The 20,824-nt window shown below is 35.6% G+C and overlaps 2 protein-coding genes across 6 annotated transcripts; one reads left to right on the forward strand and one right to left on the reverse strand.

Moving 5' to 3' along the window:
• Positions 1 to 814: 814 nt before the first annotated feature.
• LOC133854343 (fluoride export protein 1) lies at positions 815 to 10,684 on the forward strand. Of its 5 annotated transcripts, none has more exons than XM_062290500.1 (7): positions 815 to 1,145; positions 5,868 to 6,319; positions 6,483 to 6,551; positions 7,602 to 7,700; positions 8,597 to 8,789; positions 8,975 to 9,399; positions 9,596 to 10,684. In XM_062290500.1, the coding sequence occupies exons 2-7, from the start codon at positions 5,912 to 5,914 to the stop codon at positions 9,812 to 9,814; spliced, it is 1,413 nt and encodes a 470-aa protein (XP_062146484.1). In that variant the 5' UTR covers positions 815 to 1,145; positions 5,868 to 5,911; the 3' UTR covers positions 9,815 to 10,684. The 5 variants fall into 5 exon arrangements, with proteins under 5 accessions (XP_062146484.1, XP_062146520.1, XP_062146501.1 ...); XM_062290517.1 differs by lacking the exon at positions 815 to 1,145 and adding an exon at positions 3,099 to 3,268; XM_062290509.1 differs by lacking the exon at positions 815 to 1,145 and adding an exon at positions 4,375 to 4,640.
• A 6,856-nt stretch (positions 10,685 to 17,540) lies between these two features.
• On the reverse strand, positions 17,541 to 20,198 carry LOC133851676 (flavonol synthase/flavanone 3-hydroxylase-like). The gene is made up of 3 exons (XM_062288248.1): positions 19,618 to 20,198; positions 18,145 to 18,472; positions 17,541 to 18,029 (listed from the first exon to the last, which is right to left on the reverse strand). Exons 1-3 carry the CDS (start codon positions 20,130 to 20,132, stop codon positions 17,817 to 17,819), a joined length of 1,056 nt encoding a protein of 351 aa, XP_062144232.1. The 5' UTR covers positions 20,133 to 20,198; the 3' UTR covers positions 17,541 to 17,816.
• Positions 20,199 to 20,824: the final 626 nt, after the last annotated feature.

Below are 20,824 nucleotides of genomic sequence, written 5' to 3' on the forward strand. Positions count from 1 at the left end.
AACTCGTCGAATAGAAGATTGGAATCGTACCCTAAAAAAATATCCGATCTAGATGGGAAATTAACATGCAACATTTTCCATGCGCACGATAATTGATGGACTAGAGGTTCGTCTTTTCCCGTCCTCTCGCATTAGGGAATGGTCTTCTCAATGTTCTAACGCCCACATTGAATATGAACCGAACAGTCTCATGACATTCTAAACGCAACTCACTTACTGCTTTAATGGGTGAACAACCCAACCTTTAGAACATATTGCAGCCCCGGGTGGCGAAAAGCTGACATTGAGGTACTAAAGCCTTCCCGTTGATGTGAGCTCTTGAGGAAGATCAAACGGTTGTAGAAGATAGAGGGCAAATGGCGGAGCTCGGACGAATGCATGTAGAAGATGGATGGAAAGGAGTGAGAACCGAAGAAACAACACAAGCAAATAGAGTAGTCTTACCCTTCCGCCATATTGGGGTGGCACCTCCACACCTCTTTGCAATGACTATGAGTTTGTTTTTTAGAACATTAACAATTTGTTGACAATTCATGGAATATTGTTTAAATTAAAAAATTGAGAAAAATATTATGAAATTGAATTATAGTTTGAGGGATATATAATTTTATTTTATTTTTAAACGCTACCTAATCCAAATCCAGCCTCCTGCGAGTGCTCAACGACTAGAAGAATATATAATATATTTTTATATAAAAAAAATTGTAGAAAAAAAAAATATTTTTATTTTTTTTAAAAAAATGTAGAAAAACAATAAAAATTTGGCTTATTTATTTCATGAAACTATAAATTTGAGGTCAGCCTTTAACATTCTAATAATAATCAAATATCAGCCTCTTCTCTCTCTGACTCTCATAATCGTTCATTCCCCAACCTCCCTACAACATACCATCAATCACCTAAAGCCCAGCCCAGCCCCGTCCCGCCCGTTTGTCGACCCGTTTTTCCGAGGAGGGTCGGTCCGTCCGTCGATTCTCTTCATAGCTTTGCGATTCAAACGTTTGCTTCTTTTCCATTGTCCTCTCGCTTATCTTCACCATTGCCTCCCCAACTCGACGTCGGCGTGTTTGAAGGAGAAATTCGAGAAGAATTTCGGGCCGGTTGTCCGGGTTTGACTTTCCTCGGTCGCCTTTGCTACTTTCCTGGTATACCCTCGACCTTTTCTTGGTCACTACTCTCGCATATTATTTAATATATTTTTCTAGAGTCTATTAAACTGAGTTTACCAAAATGGGCTGTAAAGTTGCTCAACTTTAACAGTGATTAAAATCTTACTTCTTTATTGTTTCTGTTCAGCTTTTCTTGTTGTTTCCTATGTTACTTTTTTGTGCTTTGTCGTTCATATGATTTGACTGGTCGATTATTGTTCAATTGCTTGAAAGGTGCATGCATGAGCTAATTAATTGAATGCACTGAAAAGTGAAAAGGTTTACTTTGGCTTATTTGTGCCAAAATTTTAATTTTAAGCTCACGTCCAGTAGAATTCAAGTGGGGTTTGTATTGCTTTTCTTTATTTATGATCTGTTTTAGTGGAGGAAACATCTTTAAGCTCTTTAACTTGATGGAAAATGCCAGTAGATTTTTTTTTTTTTCTTTTTCTTTTTTAAAATGAAAACTCTCTCTCTCTCTTTCTCTCTTCTTCTCCCTCATTCTTCTTCTTCTCTCTTCTGGTCGGCAAATGAAAATGGAGACGGAGGGAGTGTCGGTCAGCTGGATGGGATCCGGCCCTTTCCCGGCCCGATCCTGGAATCCGGCCATTCTGGTCGAGGAAGCCGGGAAGGGATAGAACGGATGGCCGGAGGTGGGAGGGAGAGGGAAGATGCAGGGAGGAGGGGGAGAGAAAAAAGAACACGAAAAAAAAAAAAAAAAAAAAAATTCTGATGTAGAATGGACGTGGGAATTTGGGTGTGAGGGTAGAAGCCCTCTTAATTTGATTTGATTGGATTGCCATTAAGAGATTTGAGCTTGTTGCTGAAGAATTTTACAAATTGTGCCTAGACGTGGAATTCGTTTTATTTTGGTTCAATCCATTCAAGCTAGTAATTGGCGAAATCAAATTTAGGTTGTTACATCGTTCTTAGAGCCAACAAATTTTGACATGAACTCAATACTATGAACCTTAGTAGATTAAGATTAAAGAGTATGACTTATTTAATTAAATGCACGGATTAAAGTTGATATATATAATTTTATACAAATGCATTGTTACAATCCGAGTTCGACAAACGACATTTAAGGTTGAATATTTTTTTATATGAATCGCAAACTTGATATAAACTTAATATAAAATTAACGAGTAAGAGTTGAAGAGTTTGACTCAATTACTTAATTGAATCGAGTTATGATTAACTTATGACCCACACTCTATTTGCAATCACAAATTATCACCCCTAGATGATCTGCCTCTGCTTTCTATTTCAATCCATGATATTATTATTTATTGTGGCCGTGGCCGTGACTCGTGAGCGTCCTGCCGTCCTTAGTTCCCAGGTGTTGGTGGCAAGAGGAGATTCATTTTATTTTATTGTATTTAGCTTTTATAAAATTGGTAAAAATGGGTTACTTAATTCTGTCATATTAGCAGTACTAGAGGGGTAAATCTGTATTGTAGTCGATCTGCTGGGATCTGACAGAGTAACGGGTGAGATAAGCCTAAAGACGAGAAAACAAAAAAATAAAAAGAGGAAAAAATAGTTGTTATTTTATGTGCACCAGTGGGTTAAGAAATAATTAAACTAGATTTATGTCATGCGTTAGAATTAGATGGCTCCCATGTGGTTTCAATGGAATATTTGAGGGCTAAGGTAATAGGTGACAGTGATAGAAACTGACGTGTGAATAATCAATTATGCTGATATTAGATGCCAACAATTATTACTAATTTTATATTCTGTCGTAAAATTTTTAAACTTGACTTTTCGTTATATATATATATATATATATAGAGGAGGTGGTACTTACAGCCTAGTCTAGTCGAATTCACAACCTGACTTGTCGTTGTGTCTTGAACTAGAAAAATCTGTCTTGAGATTGTGCATTAATTATGTATTTATTGTATTTTTAGCATTTTTTGAACTTGAAACCTTTGAAACTCCTTATCTTTCATTGTTCTTTCGCATATCTTCCTTGTTTAATTTCTTTTGGGGTTCAACATTGCCTCCCTGTGCTGGTGTTTTGAAGATGAAATTTTGGGAAGACTTTTTTAGACATGTTGGTCTGGGTTTGAATCTCTTTAGCTTTGTAATTTTTATAGGATTCAATGTTCCTGGTACTTCTATCTCCCTCTACTCTCTTTGGTTTTTTTTTTTTTTCGTATATATGTAAATTAGTGCATTATATTTTACATAAAAAAAGACTGAAAAAGTTGCACTGTAATTTGACTTTCTGGTTCTTTCTGTTCAACTTTTCATTTTGTCCTTTTATAATTATTTTTATTGGTAATTGTTCACACGTTTGATTGCACAAATATCTTTCACATGGATCCGGCATGCATGCGGTAGTTTAAAAACTACCGCATGCATGCTTGTAGTGGAAAACGGTACCGTTTTCCACAAAACGGTACTGTTTCCACTTAAAAAATTTACAAAACTTTTAATAAACTTAAAAATTATAAAAATAATAATAATTAAAAATCAAAAATATAAAAGCCTAAAAAAACAAAAGGGGTGGCCGGCGTTGCCCAAGGGGGTGGCCGGCCACCCCATTATTGGCCAAGGGGACGGCTGGAGCCACCCCCTTGTCCGATCTGGGGTGGGAGAACCACCCCAGTCGGCTTTGGGGGTGGTCTGGCCACCCCCAAATGGCCAAAAACCAAAAAAACAAAACAAGGTTAGGGTTTTGGGGGGTGGCCGGTCCACCCCCAAAGGCCTGGGGGTGGCTCGGCCACCCCCAGATCGGCCTTATGGGGTGGTCGAAACCACCCCAGGCCCTTGGGGGTGGCCGGGCCACCCCCAAAAGGCCTAAAAACCAAAAACAAAAAAAAAGGTTAGGGTTTTGGGGGAGTGGCCGGATCACCCCCAAAGGCCTTCGGGGTGGTTTGTCCACCCCCATATCGGCGGTAGGGGGTGGTCGAAACCACCCCCAGGCCCTTGGGGGTGGTCCGGCCACCCCCCAAAACCCAAACCCTTTTTTGTTTTTTATTTTTGGCCTTTTGGGGGTGGCCGGACCACCCCCAAAGCCGGTCTGGGGTGGTTCGTCCACCCCAGATCGGCCAAGGAGCCACCCTCTTGGCCAATAATGGGTTGGCCGGCCGCCCCCTTGGGCAACGCCGGCCACCCCTTAATGTTTTTTTTGGTTTTAATATTTTTGGTTTTTAATTATTATTATTTTTATAATTTTTAAATTTATTAAAAGTTATGCAAATTTTTTTAAGTTGGAAAACAGTACCGTTTTGTGCATGCGGTAGTTTAAAACTACCGCATGCAAGCCGGATCCACCTTTCACATCCAATTACTAGTGGCTCTGCGAAATATGATGAAATTGCCTGTTAATCGTTTGAGTTCGTTCCTAAACAATTTATTAATTGTTCTTGGAGATGGGATCCACTTGACTTGATCCAGTTCATTTGAAACATCAGTTATTAGTTGTGGAGCAAGGATTTTATTATTTAGTGGTGATCGGTTCGTTGGTATAATATTCAGGTGCGCCTTTTGTCTCAAATCTATGAAATATAAAGCACCATTTTTAGACGTTGTATCCCTTAGGTTTGGTCATTTTCACTTTTCAGTGTGCATGGAGATCCAGTTAACGCACATGTTATGGTTGTACAATGTTCCTGGAATAACTAACCCTTCCCTTTTATTTGGCCATTCCTGCTCTTGCAAGGGACTCTAAATTCCTCCCAGTTTGTACAAGTGATTTCTGAGCCTCACTTGGAGCGACTACATCTTTTTATCCGTTCTTAGTTCTAACAAACTTCCTGCAACATTTTCCAATTGTCAAGGTTTCTTGTCAGGTGACAGGAAGGTCATTTTTGTTCTGTTTCTATGTTACCTATTCTTTTTCTTATGACTTTTGTTTAATTTAATTATTGTTTGAATACAACTTCTCCATAAGAAAAATAAAATATCATTCATGGTCTTGGTGAGCTTTAGATCAAATGCAGAAGTCCTGCTGAGAAAGTTGAGCATATTGTCATCTGTTTTATGGTTAAATTTTTTTTTCTAACCCTGCTTCAGCGCTTAGAAATCAGTATCGGTGGCATAATCTCATGTTACTTCTCTCCCTAGCAGAATAGCAACTTATTTGAGACTTCTATTTGCTTGCAAGGGGTGTTTTTTTTTTTCTTCTCTTTACTGGGTATTGAAACAAAAATGTAAATTATGGCGGGTGCTAGTAGATTCTTATGTCTTAACCTGATGGCAATCATGCTCAATAACTTGGTGATGGAGCAGACAGTTTAGATGTTCCAAATTATTTTGAAATTAAAATCGAAGGCATTATTCATCAAGTCCATGATCTTAATACATAAGTATTTAGATATTGGTCTGAGTGGAGTTGTTTGAGGGAGAAGGTATACTTTATAATATTCAAATAATTGAAATGTTTGTACAGTCATATGTAATTACTTTTCTTTCTCTATCTTTGTGATGCCATGACTAGCGGAACTTAGATGCAAAAAGGATATGTAAGGATTTATTTTTAGTACACTTCAGTTTGACCTTTTGTAGGATGAGCTAAAATGGGTCCCATCACTTGTTCCTATGTGCACATAAATTAGTTTTCTCAATGGTAGAGTAGTTTGATTTGCTAACAGAAATTAGAGATATGACGATATCATCATTGTCAGCAGCAGCTAGATTATTGTTATTTTCATGTAATTTTGATCCCTGATTCAACATCCTCGTTTATTAATGTGGCTTTTGAAGTTATTCCAAGAGGAATCGAGCCTTGAGGCTCTGGTGGGGAAGTCATGGACCGTGGAACTACTGACTCTGAACCCAGACGAAGTGAATCATTTAGTTACACGAGAAGTGCCAGTTCTTCATGTAGAAGGCGCTCTATAAGTTTTTCAGCATCTTTACCCATTCATATAGGTGATGACGTTGAAAGTGAGACTGTTTCGGAGGCAGGAGATATTGGGGATCGGGCTCTTCAGAGCAACAGGCACAGTGAGGATGCTAGACTCTGTTCTTCTATTGATCATGCATCACAGAATAGAGTAGCTGCTCCCACTTCTGAGGATACTCTGTTGCACCCTTGTGGGTATTGGTCTCGTGATCCAGCGTTGAATACAATCTCTCCAGTGTCTCCATTGCCAGAGGAAATTATATCTCCCCTTTCCGTGGATGCATTGGTGTGCTCTAAAGATATAAAGCAAGTGAGCCTTCAGTTAATAGTTTCTCATTTAGTTATTATCTTCATTAAAAGAAATTCCTGAACATATGTAGTTTGTTTGTTGATTATTTAATGACTTCTTTAAACATGTCTTGTTTCCCCAGTATCTGACCGTGCAAATAACATATTCATTTTTCTATATGCAGGAAGAGTTGCCGAAGTTATTGGATTATGTTTTATGTCTCATTCATTTAGCTGTTTTTGGGATTCTTGGGGTAATATGCTACTACTTATCTCTATCAGTAATAAGAATTGCTTTTTCTTTTTAATGTGATATATAAAGATATATATTCTCATCCTTCCTCCTCCTCCTCCTTTTTTTTTTTTTTTTTTTTTTTTTTTTTTTTTTTTTTTTTTTTTTTTTCACGTTTTAAAGTGCAATATACTTGTGGTAAAACCCAATGAGGTTGGCTCAAGTAGTAAGGGCCTCGGTCTTTGTGGTAGTCTCATGAGATATAAGTTTCGAATCCCCTTGGGTATAAACAATTCTTTGGGGCTAGCCCACCGGCTAAGTCGGAGCGCTTTGCACGGGTCCGGGGTTTACCTAACAGGGCTGGGTACACAAAGTGGCCCTGCCTTGAAAGGGTTTCTCATCATTAAAAAAAAATTAAAAAAGAAAAAAAGAAAAGAAAAGGTGCAATACACTTGTAGTTTATCATGTCATTGTGCTTGTTTCTCTTTTCAAGTGTGGTGTTTTGTACTCTTTCTAGAGTGATTCTCATGGGGATGCTTGTTTGTGTTGCCCGAAAATATATGTTTAGAAACTACATTTTTTAAACCTAATGTTTCAAGAGCAAAGGACATAATATCTCTCAACAAAATAGGAAGTTTCCTCAGAGCATCTTGTCATTATTAATATAAGTTATCAAAGATTGACAAACCCAGATCATGAAGAGCATAGGACTGGAGTTTTGAGCAACCCAACCTGGCAACCTCATGGAAATAAATAGTTTTCTTGATCATTTAAAGAAGTCTGAAGTTCCTTAGAAAATAAAACTTAATTTCTGACAATAGTTGGAGAGGCTCAACTTCTTTTCTAATAATTTGGACGTATTACCTCTATTTTGTCACAAGTATTTGGAACTAACATTATCATACACTATAGTTTTCTTTTTTCTTTTTTTTTTTTTTGGCTTGGACTGCTTGGAACTTTTGTCTTCTCTGGATCAGACAGAATTGCCACTTCTACACTTCATTAATTGTAAATTTCCAGTTAATAGATGTACTTAGAGAGATTCTTATATTTAACATGCCACAATGTGCAGGTTTTAACAAGGTATTTACTGCAAAAATTGTTCGGCCCCGGAATTGTTGGCTTGACAAACAATGAAAGCATTCTGTATCTTGACCTTCCTTCTAATATGGTCTCTCTCTTTCTCTCCCTCCCCCCTCTCTCTCTCAGACAAGTGCACACACTAAGCATTTTTATGAATGCACTAGAAAGAAGTGCATGTGAAGAAATGCATGCTTGACATTTAGAGGTGCATGTTTTGATGTTATTCTTCATTTACTTTTGAGTTTCCATCAAAAGAATCATCGGCAATCACTAGATTTTAGTTGCAACTTTGAAGTGGTGGTGACTTTTGGTTCAATATGTGTAACTATTCACCGGCATAGCTTTGAACTTTGTATGATAGTGGGCTGGTGATATGGTTGAGGAATCACTCATTGTTGATCCCATCTGAGCCCAATCATGTGGTAATCATGCAGTGATAAAATTGTTAGCAATCAAATTATGAGTATTGCGAGGACATGTGTTGAACATACTCTGATGATAACCATTGTCCATTGATAACTGTAGTTGAATTTAGTAGATTCTTGATACTCCTGTGAAGTAAATTTGTTTGAGAATGTATTTAACACCACTATTTACATCTTAGGATTAATTTTAATAGTGTTTGGACATATAAATTTGCTAAAGTAGGGATTTTCATGGTTATCAAACTATGTAATCAATGTTATGGATGAGATTATGAGAGTGTTTAAGCAAAGTTTTTTCTAGCTCTGAATAAACGTCTGAACCTATCACTGGAATATATTATGGTGGCCTGTCATAATACAGACTGGCTACAATTCAGAAATTAGAACTTCATAATGATGCTTTGCTCTGGTAAAGGCTGCGTGATAGAACTTTTGTACTTGATGCTGGGGTTAAGAGATTTGAGATTTCCATCGTTTTTCGCCTTCTACTCTCTCTCTCTCTCTCTTTGATGTATGTGTATATATGTTCTCACTCAAATTGGTTTATGCATTTTTCTAGGTTGGTTCTTTCTTGATGGGATGGTGGGGTGTCGTTTTCAAAGCAGACATATCCCGCATTTCAGACTATCTAGCAATCGGATTGACGACTGGTTACTTAGGAAGTCTTACAACTTTCAGTGGTTGGAATCAGAAAATGCTTGATCTTAGTGTTGATGGCCACTGGGTGTTTACTGTGCTTGGTTTTCTTTTAGGTAAGAACAATATTACAATAGACGTTTTGATAGTTTGGTTCATTAGATGTAACAGTTTTGATTTAATTGCATCAGGCAGGTCTCCTGCGTGAGCCTATTCAAAACTTTAACAACATACAGTGTGCAGCCTGCCTCTGTGCACTTAAAGAGCAAGATGATCTTTTAACCCTTATGATCCTTTGCAGGCTTGTTTCTTGCAGCCTATTCCATTATTGTTGGTGTTGAAACGGCCAAGGGTTTTAAGTGGATTCTAACAAGATTAAACGGAAGTTGGGGAAGTGGCATTTGTAGCTCTAGCAGCAACTGGAGGGTGGATAGCAGAAGGCGTCACTTGGCCGTCATGGTGGTGTCGGTTTTAATGCTAGTCTTGTTATGGGGTTTAAGTGGAGCGCTATTGAAGGAGGAGTTTAGCAGTGGCAGCAGTGGTGCTCAGCTATGGTTGGCGTGCATTGTTGGACCTCCAGGCGTGTGGATCAGGTGGTTCTTAGCCCGACTCAACGGACGTGGGTTAGGAAGGACCGGATTATTTAAATGGTTACCGTTTGGGACTCTGATCGCTAATGTTTCCGCAGCTTGTATCATGGCAGCACTATCTACTGTGAAGGAAGCGGTAAGGTTTTGCACCTTTTTTCACTCTCTAGCTTCTAACACAAGTTCACACATGACAAAAAAAAGGAGGTTTTGATGAGGCCAACCTTGGGATTTCTCAAAATAATGTGAGATGAACAATTGAACATGTCTCATTGTCCGTTTGTTATACAAACATGCAGAGTACATGACCAAAATCTTGGTTTATTTTGGCATAGGTGAATACCCAGACTTGTGATACTGTAGTATCTGGCATACAACTTGGATTCTTGGGCTGTCTGAGTACTGTGTCTACCTTCATTGCTGAGTTCAATGCAATGAGAGAAAGCAAGCACCCTTGGAGGGCATATGCATATGCCTTGATTACCATTTGCGTCTCTTTCGGCTTGGGGACATTGATATACTCTGTACCTGTTTGGACAAAGGGATATGAGTAGCCGCATGCCTTTTTGGACACACCCATCATTTATGCCTCGACGTCGAGTTGAACTCTACTTCACCAGAATGCTGAGTTGGAGCAGGGGACACAGTTTTAATCAAAATTATTATCTTGCTAACAAGTTGTTAGTTTGTGGTAGGTAGTTCCGTGGTGGAGCCATCTTGGCTCTTGCACGTGCGAGTCCATTATGCACCCCCTTGTATGGAGAAGCAATCGCAGCTCTTCTTGCAGCTACTTTGTGCTCTTCTATGGGACTGTCCCATGTAATTTTTTAAGGTGATTCTTTAACTGTTAACCTCGCCATTAATAATCCTACGATTACGCAAGACTGGCGTATCTCATCCATCATATCGGAGTTTCTTTCCACTATTTCACCCACTACTAGATGGTCTGCCCACTACTAGATGGTCTGCTAGTAACATCAACCGAAGTGTAAACTTCTGTACTCACTATGTGGCTGATTGGGCCGCGACTAGATTTACCTCTAGCTGCATTCCCACCTCTGTTTCGTCATTTAGTTCGCTCATTCCTCCCTGTTTTGGAATGAATTTTTCTTTTTCTTTTAATGTTCCTTGAACTTTTCTGGTAATTTGTTATTGTTGTACTTATAAAAAAAAAAAAGAAAAAAAAAAAAGAAAAAGAAAAAGGAGTCATGAGCAACGGTAGTGCGATGGGAAAGTGCCTGCCATTGCGGGTCACAGTAAATGTGCGGACAAAGAGAGACCCCATGTATTAAATTATTAATGTTCAAAAGCCTGTATGCACGTTCTCTCTCAAAATCAGTTTGACCATTTGTTTTTGGACAAAGATACCACATGCATGTAATACCTACGGTATTGGATGGAGTGCAATACATTTTTCATATAGAGACATGATGTATATCTTTTGTACTTTTCCTATATATTTCTTTTCTAAATAAATTATTGAATTTGTATGATTCACATGTGAGTTCTTGTGAGTCCTACGAATTCAATGATTAATTTAAAAAATAGATGTAAAAAAATCATTTCTCTTTAATATATCGATCTTTGTTGTGCAAGCAAAAAAAAAGAAAAGAGAAAAGAGAAGAAAAGAGGTGACTTTGATGGTTTTGGTGGCCAATGGGGTGGTCTTTCTTAGATTGTTGGTACAATCTGGACTGGTCATTTAAAATGAACAGTTAAAAAAAAGGAAAAAATACATATAACCCCCTCAAACTACCACATCATTGTCAATGTACCCTCCAAACTACCAATTGTATCAATGTCCCCTTCTAAACTACCAAAAAATGTCAATCTCTCCCAAATGACAAAAATACCCTTCATAAAATTATTAAAATAAAAAAAAACTAAAAAAATTATTAAAAAAATATAAAATAACAAAAATTTACACCAAAAAAATAAAAAAATAAAACTTTAAAACTATTTTTTCTTTTCCTTTTTTTTTTAAAAAAATAATTTTCAGTTTTTTTTTTTTAAAAAAAAAATTGTTCTTTTTCCCTTTTTTAATTTTTTTTTTAAAAAAAACCGGTTTTTCTTTTTTCTTTTTCGTTTGTTTTAAAAAATATATATATATTTTTATAATTTTCAGTTATTTTTTCGTTTCTTTTTTTTTTAAAAAAAATCGTTCTTTTTCCTTTTTTATTTAATTATTTAATTTTGTTTTGAAAAAAATAATTTTTTTAGTTTTTTATTTTTCATTTTTTAGTTTTAGTTTTATTTTTTTTTATTATTATTATTTTTCAATTTATAAGGACATTTTTTTATTATTCAAAAAAATTTAGGGTCATTTTTGTCTTTTTGTTGGTATTAAGGGGAACATTGACTTTTTTGATAGTTTGAAGAGGGACATTGACAAAATTGGTAGTTTGTGGGGTACATTGGTAGTTTGGAGGGGATATGTGTACTTTTCCCTAAAAAAAATTTGTATGGTACATTTGTACTCCATGCAATACCCTAAGATATTGCATGGGATTTGAATCTAAAAACAAGAGCTCAATGGACTTTGAGAGAGCATATATATAATCGATTGTCCATTCAAGGTATTGAGGTGACCCAACCATCCTAAGCCATTTTTTTTTCTTTATATATATAGATATATTGTTGGCGTGATCTTGACCATTTATATAAAATAAAAGGTCCTCAAATTTGTAAGCTGTGTTCAGGAAGGGGGGAGTTTTTGCCTATTGTCGGCCTCTATGGTAGAATCAGTCAAGGGTCTGAGAGGCAGTTGTTTATCCTGTGGAGGATGTCAAGGGTTCGAATCCGCTTATTTCCAACTCGTGAACTTATTTGATACAAAGTTATACGATAACACTAAATTTTTCTTTTCTGATTCGGCAATTCGATCTATGATTACCATTCATGGATGTTGACAAGATCCTTCCGTCTAGTAACACCTTAGGATGGCATAATCTTAAAGCTAAGGGCGAAGTTCAAACGAGGAAAGGCTTATTGTAAATACTTAGGCACCCAAAAACAATGAAGGGAGTAGTAAGCAACGAAATGCTTCGAAAAGTTGAAAATATGCTTACATCTTAAGATTCCCAAATAAGTTAACCTCTCGAATTGCTGCTTGCAATATTCTAAATATTGCCTTGAATGTGTACTTTGGGAAGAAGAGAAATAAATACTTGTTAGGTTGAGCTCTTGTGTTTCTACACAAAGAAAAAGATTTTCAAATCTACCATTGGATTTGTAGGATCCAATGTAAGAACATTTCTAGTGAACTCTTTATTCTTTAACTAAAATCTGGCTAAAAAATTCATTTTTTTTTTAGTTTAACTAGCAACTATACAAAAGCACAACACAATGAACTCCCTAAATCTCACTCTATTCTATTTAATTATAAGTTTTATTCTAGCTTTATTCTTCTTTTATTCTCAAAATCACCCCCACAAACCAAGAAAGAGTGAGATAATGAGAGAGAGAGAGAGAGAGAGAGAGAGAGAGAGAGAGAGAGAGAGAGAGAGAGAGAGAATGAAAATAAAAATGTATGAAAATGGGATAAAGAGGAAGATTGTTTCTCCAAATCTTACCGGTATTATAATAGAAAATGAAATGAGAGCTTGGTAAATAATGGTTCTTGTGAATTTTAGCCAAAATTTAGCTAAACATTACTTCTGAAGAGCTCAATGAAGATGCTCTAACTCATACAAATCTAATGGTAAATTTGAAATAAAAATGATATTTCTATACCTCCTCTACACCTTTTATACGTCTCATTTTAATGAGGTCCCACAAATTTAATGGTAGATTTGAAACTTGGTTGTATGGAGATGTATATAAGAGGTGTTGGTGTATCATTTCTCAGTTTGATAAAAAAAAAAAAAAATTGAAAACAAAATGACACATAAGATGTGGTGTAGAGAGATGAATGAAAAACGTAAGAGAAGGATTTATTAAACAAAAATCAACTTGAAAAGCAACATCTCGACGTAGGTGAATGTCAAGTCAAGACTCAAAAATTCACAACACATTCTTATTCTTTAGTTGGATATTTCAAAATATGTATCCCATATTTGAAAGATCACTTTCCATTTGAATGGTTCAAAAATTAAAGTTGTTTGTTTCATTATGGCTATAAACGAGTCAAACTTGGTGAGTATTGTTTGTCCAAGCTTGGCTTATTTAAAATTTTCATGAGCTCGAGCCAACCTCAAAACGACTAAAATTTGAGCTCGGCTCAGCTCGCCATGAAGAATTCCCTGTGTGAGCTCGAGCTCTCTTGCTATGCAAGCCAAGTATTCAAAATTCGGCTCGCCTGGCTCAACTAATTAAGAATTTATATAATTTTTTTTAAAACATTCTTTAACTTAAACAACTCATCTTCCTACCATAAGATGAAACAATTTGAATTAAATAACATTAGTAAACAAACTTTTAACTTCCCAACCAACAAATTGAGAGTAACTTTGTAATTAAAACTAAAAGTTACTTTTGTTAGCATGAGTGATGACACACATGGCTTGGTTCAAAGTGAGAGACTTGCATCATTTTTATAGATTACTTGGGCAAAGAAGTTCTTTCCATGTGGGACAACCAAAGCCTTGGCTCATTAAAAGAGGTTTGCATCCCTTTTATAAATTACTTAGGTAATGAATTCTCCTTTCTTTTTGCATGTGGGACAACTAGCCAAACCAACTATTCTTGTGACGGTGTGTGTTTGCTTTTATTTTATTGGTGTGGGACACTCGCGAGCAATCAAATACAAGGAAAATCCAAATGAGTTTACTCTTAATAGTAGCAAAGAAAAAGTTTAACATATATGGTTAATATATAAAATTGACTTTGATAAAATAAAAAAAAAATGTTTATTATATATACATGGTTGATTATCCAACATTTTTTTTTTTAAATATTAACCAATTAACTCTATATATAAATATAACTAAGCCAATTAACTAGCTAGTTAACTAAGTTTAATACACACAATACACTAGTAACTGTAAATAATTATATTCTCATGACTACATTCTTAATAGATATTTAGTGTTAACACTAAATGTCCGTGTGAGACAGTGAACAACAGGAGGTGGGCTATTTAGTGTAATAGTGTTATAAGTATATATTATATACTTATAACATATAACATAAATTATTAAATATACTTATGTCATTTACTTATATGCTTATAGTGTGTGTGTGTATATATATATAACCAATTAATTATTGTTGCTTAATATATATTAACTAGTGTTATTTAATTTATCATTAGATATTTATAATATATATAATTAATATATAGTTGATTATTTTTACTTGATAAGCAATATACTATATAAGCTATTTTTATTAATATATATGTAAATATAACAAATATACACGAGTTAAGCCCAACAAGCGATTCAAGTCTTATACGAGCCTCTTTACGAACATTAACTGAGTCGAACTGAGTTTTAAACGAATATGTATCGTTTAATAATCAAACTTAGTTTCATGTTCACAAGCAGCCTATTTAATAATGAGACTGAGCACGAGCCAAACTTAACCGAGTCGAACTCAAGCGAGTTCACGAGTAGCCTTGTTCATTTACCGCCTCAGTTTCATAAGCTATTACTGTAATTAGGGAAAAAATTTGAAATATTCCTTTTGAAATAATTTATGAAATAGATCTTCATAAATAAGGTTGGTAGAAAAAATTGCGCAAGGATATGTCGCAATTGGTCAGGCACGCATTGTTCCCAAGGGGTAGCTCAATCGGTTGGGGGCCATGCCTCATAAAGCGGAGGTCACTAGTTCGAATCCCCCCTCTCCCTCTTGTATAGACATGTCAAAAAAAAAAAAAATGATCGGGCACGCGAGCTTTTAGTGGCTGCCTCTCTCAAGTCTCAATCTTGTAGGTGTCCTCAATTGCAATCTCTCATTTGGATTGTAGTTTCTCCAATTCTAATTGTCACACATTTTCGATACACCTATTGTCGACAGTTTTATTTTTATTAGGACACTAGTCCTACATGGAGCCCCAGCCTTTCTAATTTTTTTTAAAAATAAAAAATAAAAAATTATGAAACACATTGAGTAAGAGATGACAAGAAAAATTGTTTCTTTAAAATATTTTTCTTGAGAAAAAGCATTTAATTGACATTAAATGGAAACTTTGAAAATTCCTTCTTTGTACAAATTGAATTTTATTAAAAGTTTTTTTTTTCTTCTCTTACGATAACCTAGGCATACTATTATGCCCCGCATGCTAGGGTTATGCGATCTAACCTTCATAATCATGACATCATCCTTGGCTACACAAGTGCCCTCTAGCCAACTGTTTAACTTCTGAGTGCTCTCATCATGTTAGCAAATGTGGGACAAGTGAGCCGGTCTCAATATGTATTTGGGGATGATAGGTGATACAAAAACACCCAATACACACGCCTTATACACACATCTTCTCATATCTGGTGGAATCCACCACCCATGTGAAAGGATGAGTGCGTATTGGGTGTGTTTTTTGTCTTTTCCCTTTGGGGGTTAGTATAGTTTAGAATTTTTTGTACGAACCGTAGAGAATTTGAGTATGCGATTGTTTGAGATTACTTATGGAACCCATTTATCGAGTAAGTGGTTAGACAGTCTAATTTTTATTTAGTCGGGTGAGTCTAATAAATGGTCTCTAACAATTAATGCCTAAATTCTCTACACTTCGGTATGGCTTCTCTTATTGATTAGGATTTATAATACTTAAATATTTTAATTATTAATAATTTAAATAGTTAATATAAGAGAGTATATATAATTCACTTGTTCAAATCAATTTTGGATTGGTTGACTACATTTTCAGACAGAATATATGAATTCCACTCACATATAACCTATCATATTAGTGTTTGCCATATTAGAGTAGATTTGGACACTTAAAGCTGTTTTTAGATCTGCAATCTCTGAGATGCTTCCATATAACTAGTGTAAAGAGAGGAAATTTTTGTTGTCCATCTGATCGTACATATAACATCAGAGTTTTGGTCGGATGACACTCCACCTTCTGTCTCTGATTTTGTATTAGAAAGTCTTTGTGAACCTAATCATATGACATTTTGGTCTCATATTTATAAAAATGTTTTGTTGTTAAAAGAAAGAAGATAAAAAAAAAAAAAAAAGAAAAGAAAATGCGGTTCCAATTGCTATTGTGGGTAAATAGATGAGCATTTTGGCAAACCCTCTCCTCTTTTCTAAAAAGAAGTCAAACTCTAAAATATTTTTTATATAATATCAACTATCAAGCACTTTTTAACAACTTTTCTCATTTTCTTCTTATATATATTTTTTATTATTTATATTATATCAATCACTTTTTTATTACTATTATAAAAAATAAAAAAAAATTCCAAAAAAATTCCATTTACGGTATTTACCAAAGAGACCTATACCTCTGTCATTTGCCTAATCGAGGCAGGCAATTGCTTGAACTCGACACTGAATTTACGTGCGTTCAATTTCAATCCCATCACCTCTTTAATGCAATCGTGTTCAATAACAAGACATACCAGCTTTGTCCCGTACGTGGGTTGCTGGAGTTTTGTTGGCAATGCTATTTTTGTCGCTTATTCTTCATATTTAATTTTTTATTGGTTTCCATCTCTTAATATGACGTGTTTTATTTTTTAAATGATTGATATAAAAAATTATTTATTTATTATTTTTTTTTTTGAAGGGATAAAAAAAAAAAAAAATTATTTATTAAAACATATGCTATGTTAACCAATATGGAATAATTGTGTTGAAGAGCATTACTCTAATTAAAAGTATAGCTTTTTGCAGTTTGAAAATGGTTTCTATCCATGCAACACTTCAATTTTTAATTAAGGTTAGGTATGCTTTAATTATTACCTAATTATGTAAGGGTTGACCCTAAGAGCTTTAGTAAGAAAAAATTGGATTTTAGTACCGTAGTGAATTTCTGCGATGATCACGATGGAGGAGTCAAACAAACAACATAAACCTAACCCTAATGAATGATCGATAGCATTTATATGCAATAAAAATTGGGCATATCAGCGTTCTGTGCATGCATGGGATAGCTATAAATGCAGCTATAAATGCATCCTTACGCCCCCCCCCCCTTTACACCTATTTTGTCTTTCCTTAGCTCTAAAAACCCTAAAGAGAGAATGAGGTATAATATGGATCTTAAAGTTCATTCAAGAAAGGTTGCCTTAAAATTAAAAAAAATAAAAAAAATAAAAAATAAAATAAAAAGAAGAAGAAGAAAAAACCTCACAACTTTTCAATTTTACATCACATTAAAAAGACTTTCTCAATCAAAATCACATTAAAACACTTCCTCAATCAAAACAAATTTAAACAAAAACACTTTATCAATCAAAACAAAAGCAACCCTTCTTATAATTATCTTTTATTTTAGAATTATATCTGCTCCTCAGATAAACATCCTGATTCCCCTGTCGGTAGGCCTTTAATATCTACTACTTAACCAGAACATTTTGTGGGTCATGCGTTCGACATTGAAGCAGCCGGCCCCAGCTAGACTGCTTTGCTTAAGCTTCCACTTCCAGTAAACATAGTCAGTTACTGGGGAATCTTGTTAAGCTTACAGTAAACATAGTCACTGTATTTCTTCGTCTTGTATTTTGGCGGATTTTCATGGTCGACGAGCTTCGGGTGAGGCCCTACCTCAAATTCTCCCGGAGGCTCCAAGAATACCGGCCAGGACATTCTTGTTTGCTCTTTGTTCACCGTAGTCCTGTGCAGCACCGCCTTGTACTTTCCATTGCTCAGTATCTGCAAAAACAATATCTCTCACTAATTATTAAGCTTTCGCTTTATGATCTGTCATTCAAGATTAATTAGCGTCTATTTGGTTTAATGTCCATTTGATTGGACATTGACTTATTACCTCAAGTTGGTCCCCAACGTGGATAACAAGGGCATTGGGGATGTATTTGACATCGTACCAATGGCCATCCCTGGAAGCCTGGAGACCTTGGACGTGGTTGGGCACAAGAATGGTGATGATGGACATGTCAGTATGAGCCGGCACCCCTAGGGCCAGGTCAGGGCGCGGACACGGCGGGTAGTAATTGATCTTGAGAAGGTACACCATGTCATCGCCACTCGCAGCCTCCTTCAGTTCATGCCCTTCAAGCCCTAAACCCAACGACAGGCTCTTGAACAGCTTCTCCACCACCCCATGCAGCTGCTTCGCATATTCCTCGTTAGCCTCCCTGCCCTCACACACAATCTTTATGAGCGTATTAATTGCCTAATTATATATATATATTTTTTATTATTTTCAAAAATTGAATCTCAAATGATATGTCCTTATCACTTGACATAACTTGAAAACCAAGTTTTAGAAAAGAAGATTTCATATCAAAATTGAGTAAAACGCCTTTTTACCGTCACGACAACCGCTAAAAGAAAAAGGTAATTGATGATCCGAAGACACCGGAAGAGATAGGGCTACTAGATCGGGATTTCTTTTAATATTTTAAAAAATTGAGATTCTTAAATAATGTAAATTTAGATCATTTTATGCATCGAATAATATAAAATATGTTACCGATTAAACATGTGACATATTACGAATGAAAATTGAATATATTTTTATCATGTTCTTACAGATTATGTCGTATACAAATTTTGAGAAAAAAATATCTTTGGGTTTGGTATAGAAAAAGCAACTCTTCAAAAATTAAGAAAAAAATTTTTAAAATGATTTTTTTTTATTGTCTTAATAACATATTATATCTTTAATATGCAATATTTTTAAAGTTATTAAATATAAAAAATGGTTTGAATTTACGTATTTTGATAATCTCAAATTTTTTTAAAATCGTAAAATAATTCTCATCCGGACCCGCTACGTACGTCGAGCTGGACAGACGGTACTGTCATGTTTTCGGCTTTACTTTTCTCTTCTTTTTATACACGTAAAAGCCAATAAATTAATAATAATAATAAAAACTACCATTAAATCAATCATATAAATGGCTTAATGAGATAGCATTAATTAATTTTGTCCCCTAGCTAACCCCATAGCGAATAAATCGGTAATGCAGTGGCATGCATGGGACGTAGCCTTTCACCTTAAACTCGTTAATGCATCTCATTATCGCTTATCTGTCGGCCCAAATTTTCGTAAAATATATAATTAAAGTAAGATTATAAAAAAAAAAAAAAAATAGAGTTGAAACTCATGACATCTATGTATTTTGATATTATATTAAATTGTTTGTATTTGTATTTGTTCCAAAAAAAAGCTAAAGTTAATAAGAAAATAAATGAATTTAATAATTTAATTTATAATCTAAGACCAATAATAAAACAATTTAGTAAGGAAAAATATAAATATTAATTCCAAATTAACCTGTAAGAAGGAGGGTTCTTAGGCCAGAAGCGGTAGTTAACGGCAGAAGGAGGCCATATCTTATGGAACAAATGATCCACCCAGGCTTTCTTCCCTTCGGCTTCTTTCTGAAGCTTAGTCCCATAGCCCTCCATCGACTGAGGACCCGGAGGCTTAGCATAAACCTCCTTTTCCTCCTGCGGGAGCTCGAAGAACTCCTTCCCAGAAGCTTGCAACTTGGTAATGGCCTCAACGGGAATTCCATGGTTCACAATTTGGAACATCCCCCAGTTGCGGCTGGCATCCGCAATCGCACGGAGGACCTTTTCCTCATCTGGGTCAGTAAGATCAATGGTCGGCACCTCAAGGACCTCACCATGGACGGTTGTGATCCCCGGTTGCTCATTAACCGACCTCACGAACTCTGCCGGGATCTCGTCCTTGGACAAGGAAGCAATGCCTTGCACTCTCTCCACCCCCATTAATTTTTGGTGCCCGTCCAAGGAAGCAATGCCTTGCACTCTCTCCACCCCCATTAATTTTTGGTGCCAATTTTCAGGTCTCTCTCTGTCTCTCCGACTCTTTCAAGTTTCAATCCCTTCTTGTAGTGGCAGTCGAAGCAAACGAACGATAATTAAATAGTGTCACTTGGGCTACGAGAGGCCGTACTAATTGGGAGGCAATTAATAGGGAAGGGTGGGAATACGTGGTCAAATTCTAGACCGTCAATATTGCACTGTCAACTGTCAGCCGTGACCATATTTATATAATTAATTAATTCAGTCAAAAGAGGAGGTAGGTATCGCTCCTGGCTGAGAAGAAAAGGGGTAAGTTGCGTATTTTTGGTTTTGGGTATCTATTTTATCCACGTCATATAATATTAATAAATTTTGCTATATATATATGGTTAATATATGAACAGCAAACATGCAAAATAATACAGGATGATCATGAATGTGGCTTCCTTTTTGCCCAGCCCCACACACAGAATGTGTGACTAATAGAGTAATAATGTATCTCTCTTTCAATTCTCTCACTATTGCTTTGTGTTTCGTCGCGGAGCTAGCTAGGATTTTTTCTTTCCTCCAAGGGCGGACCATGGCTTGAGTGAGGGATTGTACCGGCCTGCATATATTATACAATATTACATGTAGTTAGGTGAGTGTACGAAATTTCTTCTCGTTATTTAAAAGAAAAAAAGAAAAGAAAAGAAGGCGGACTATATATA

The sequence above is a fragment of the Alnus glutinosa genome, chromosome 1 (assembly GCF_958979055.1).
Source record: "Alnus glutinosa chromosome 1, dhAlnGlut1.1, whole genome shotgun sequence".
Lineage (NCBI taxonomy): Eukaryota > Viridiplantae > Streptophyta > Magnoliopsida > Fagales > Betulaceae > Alnus > Alnus glutinosa.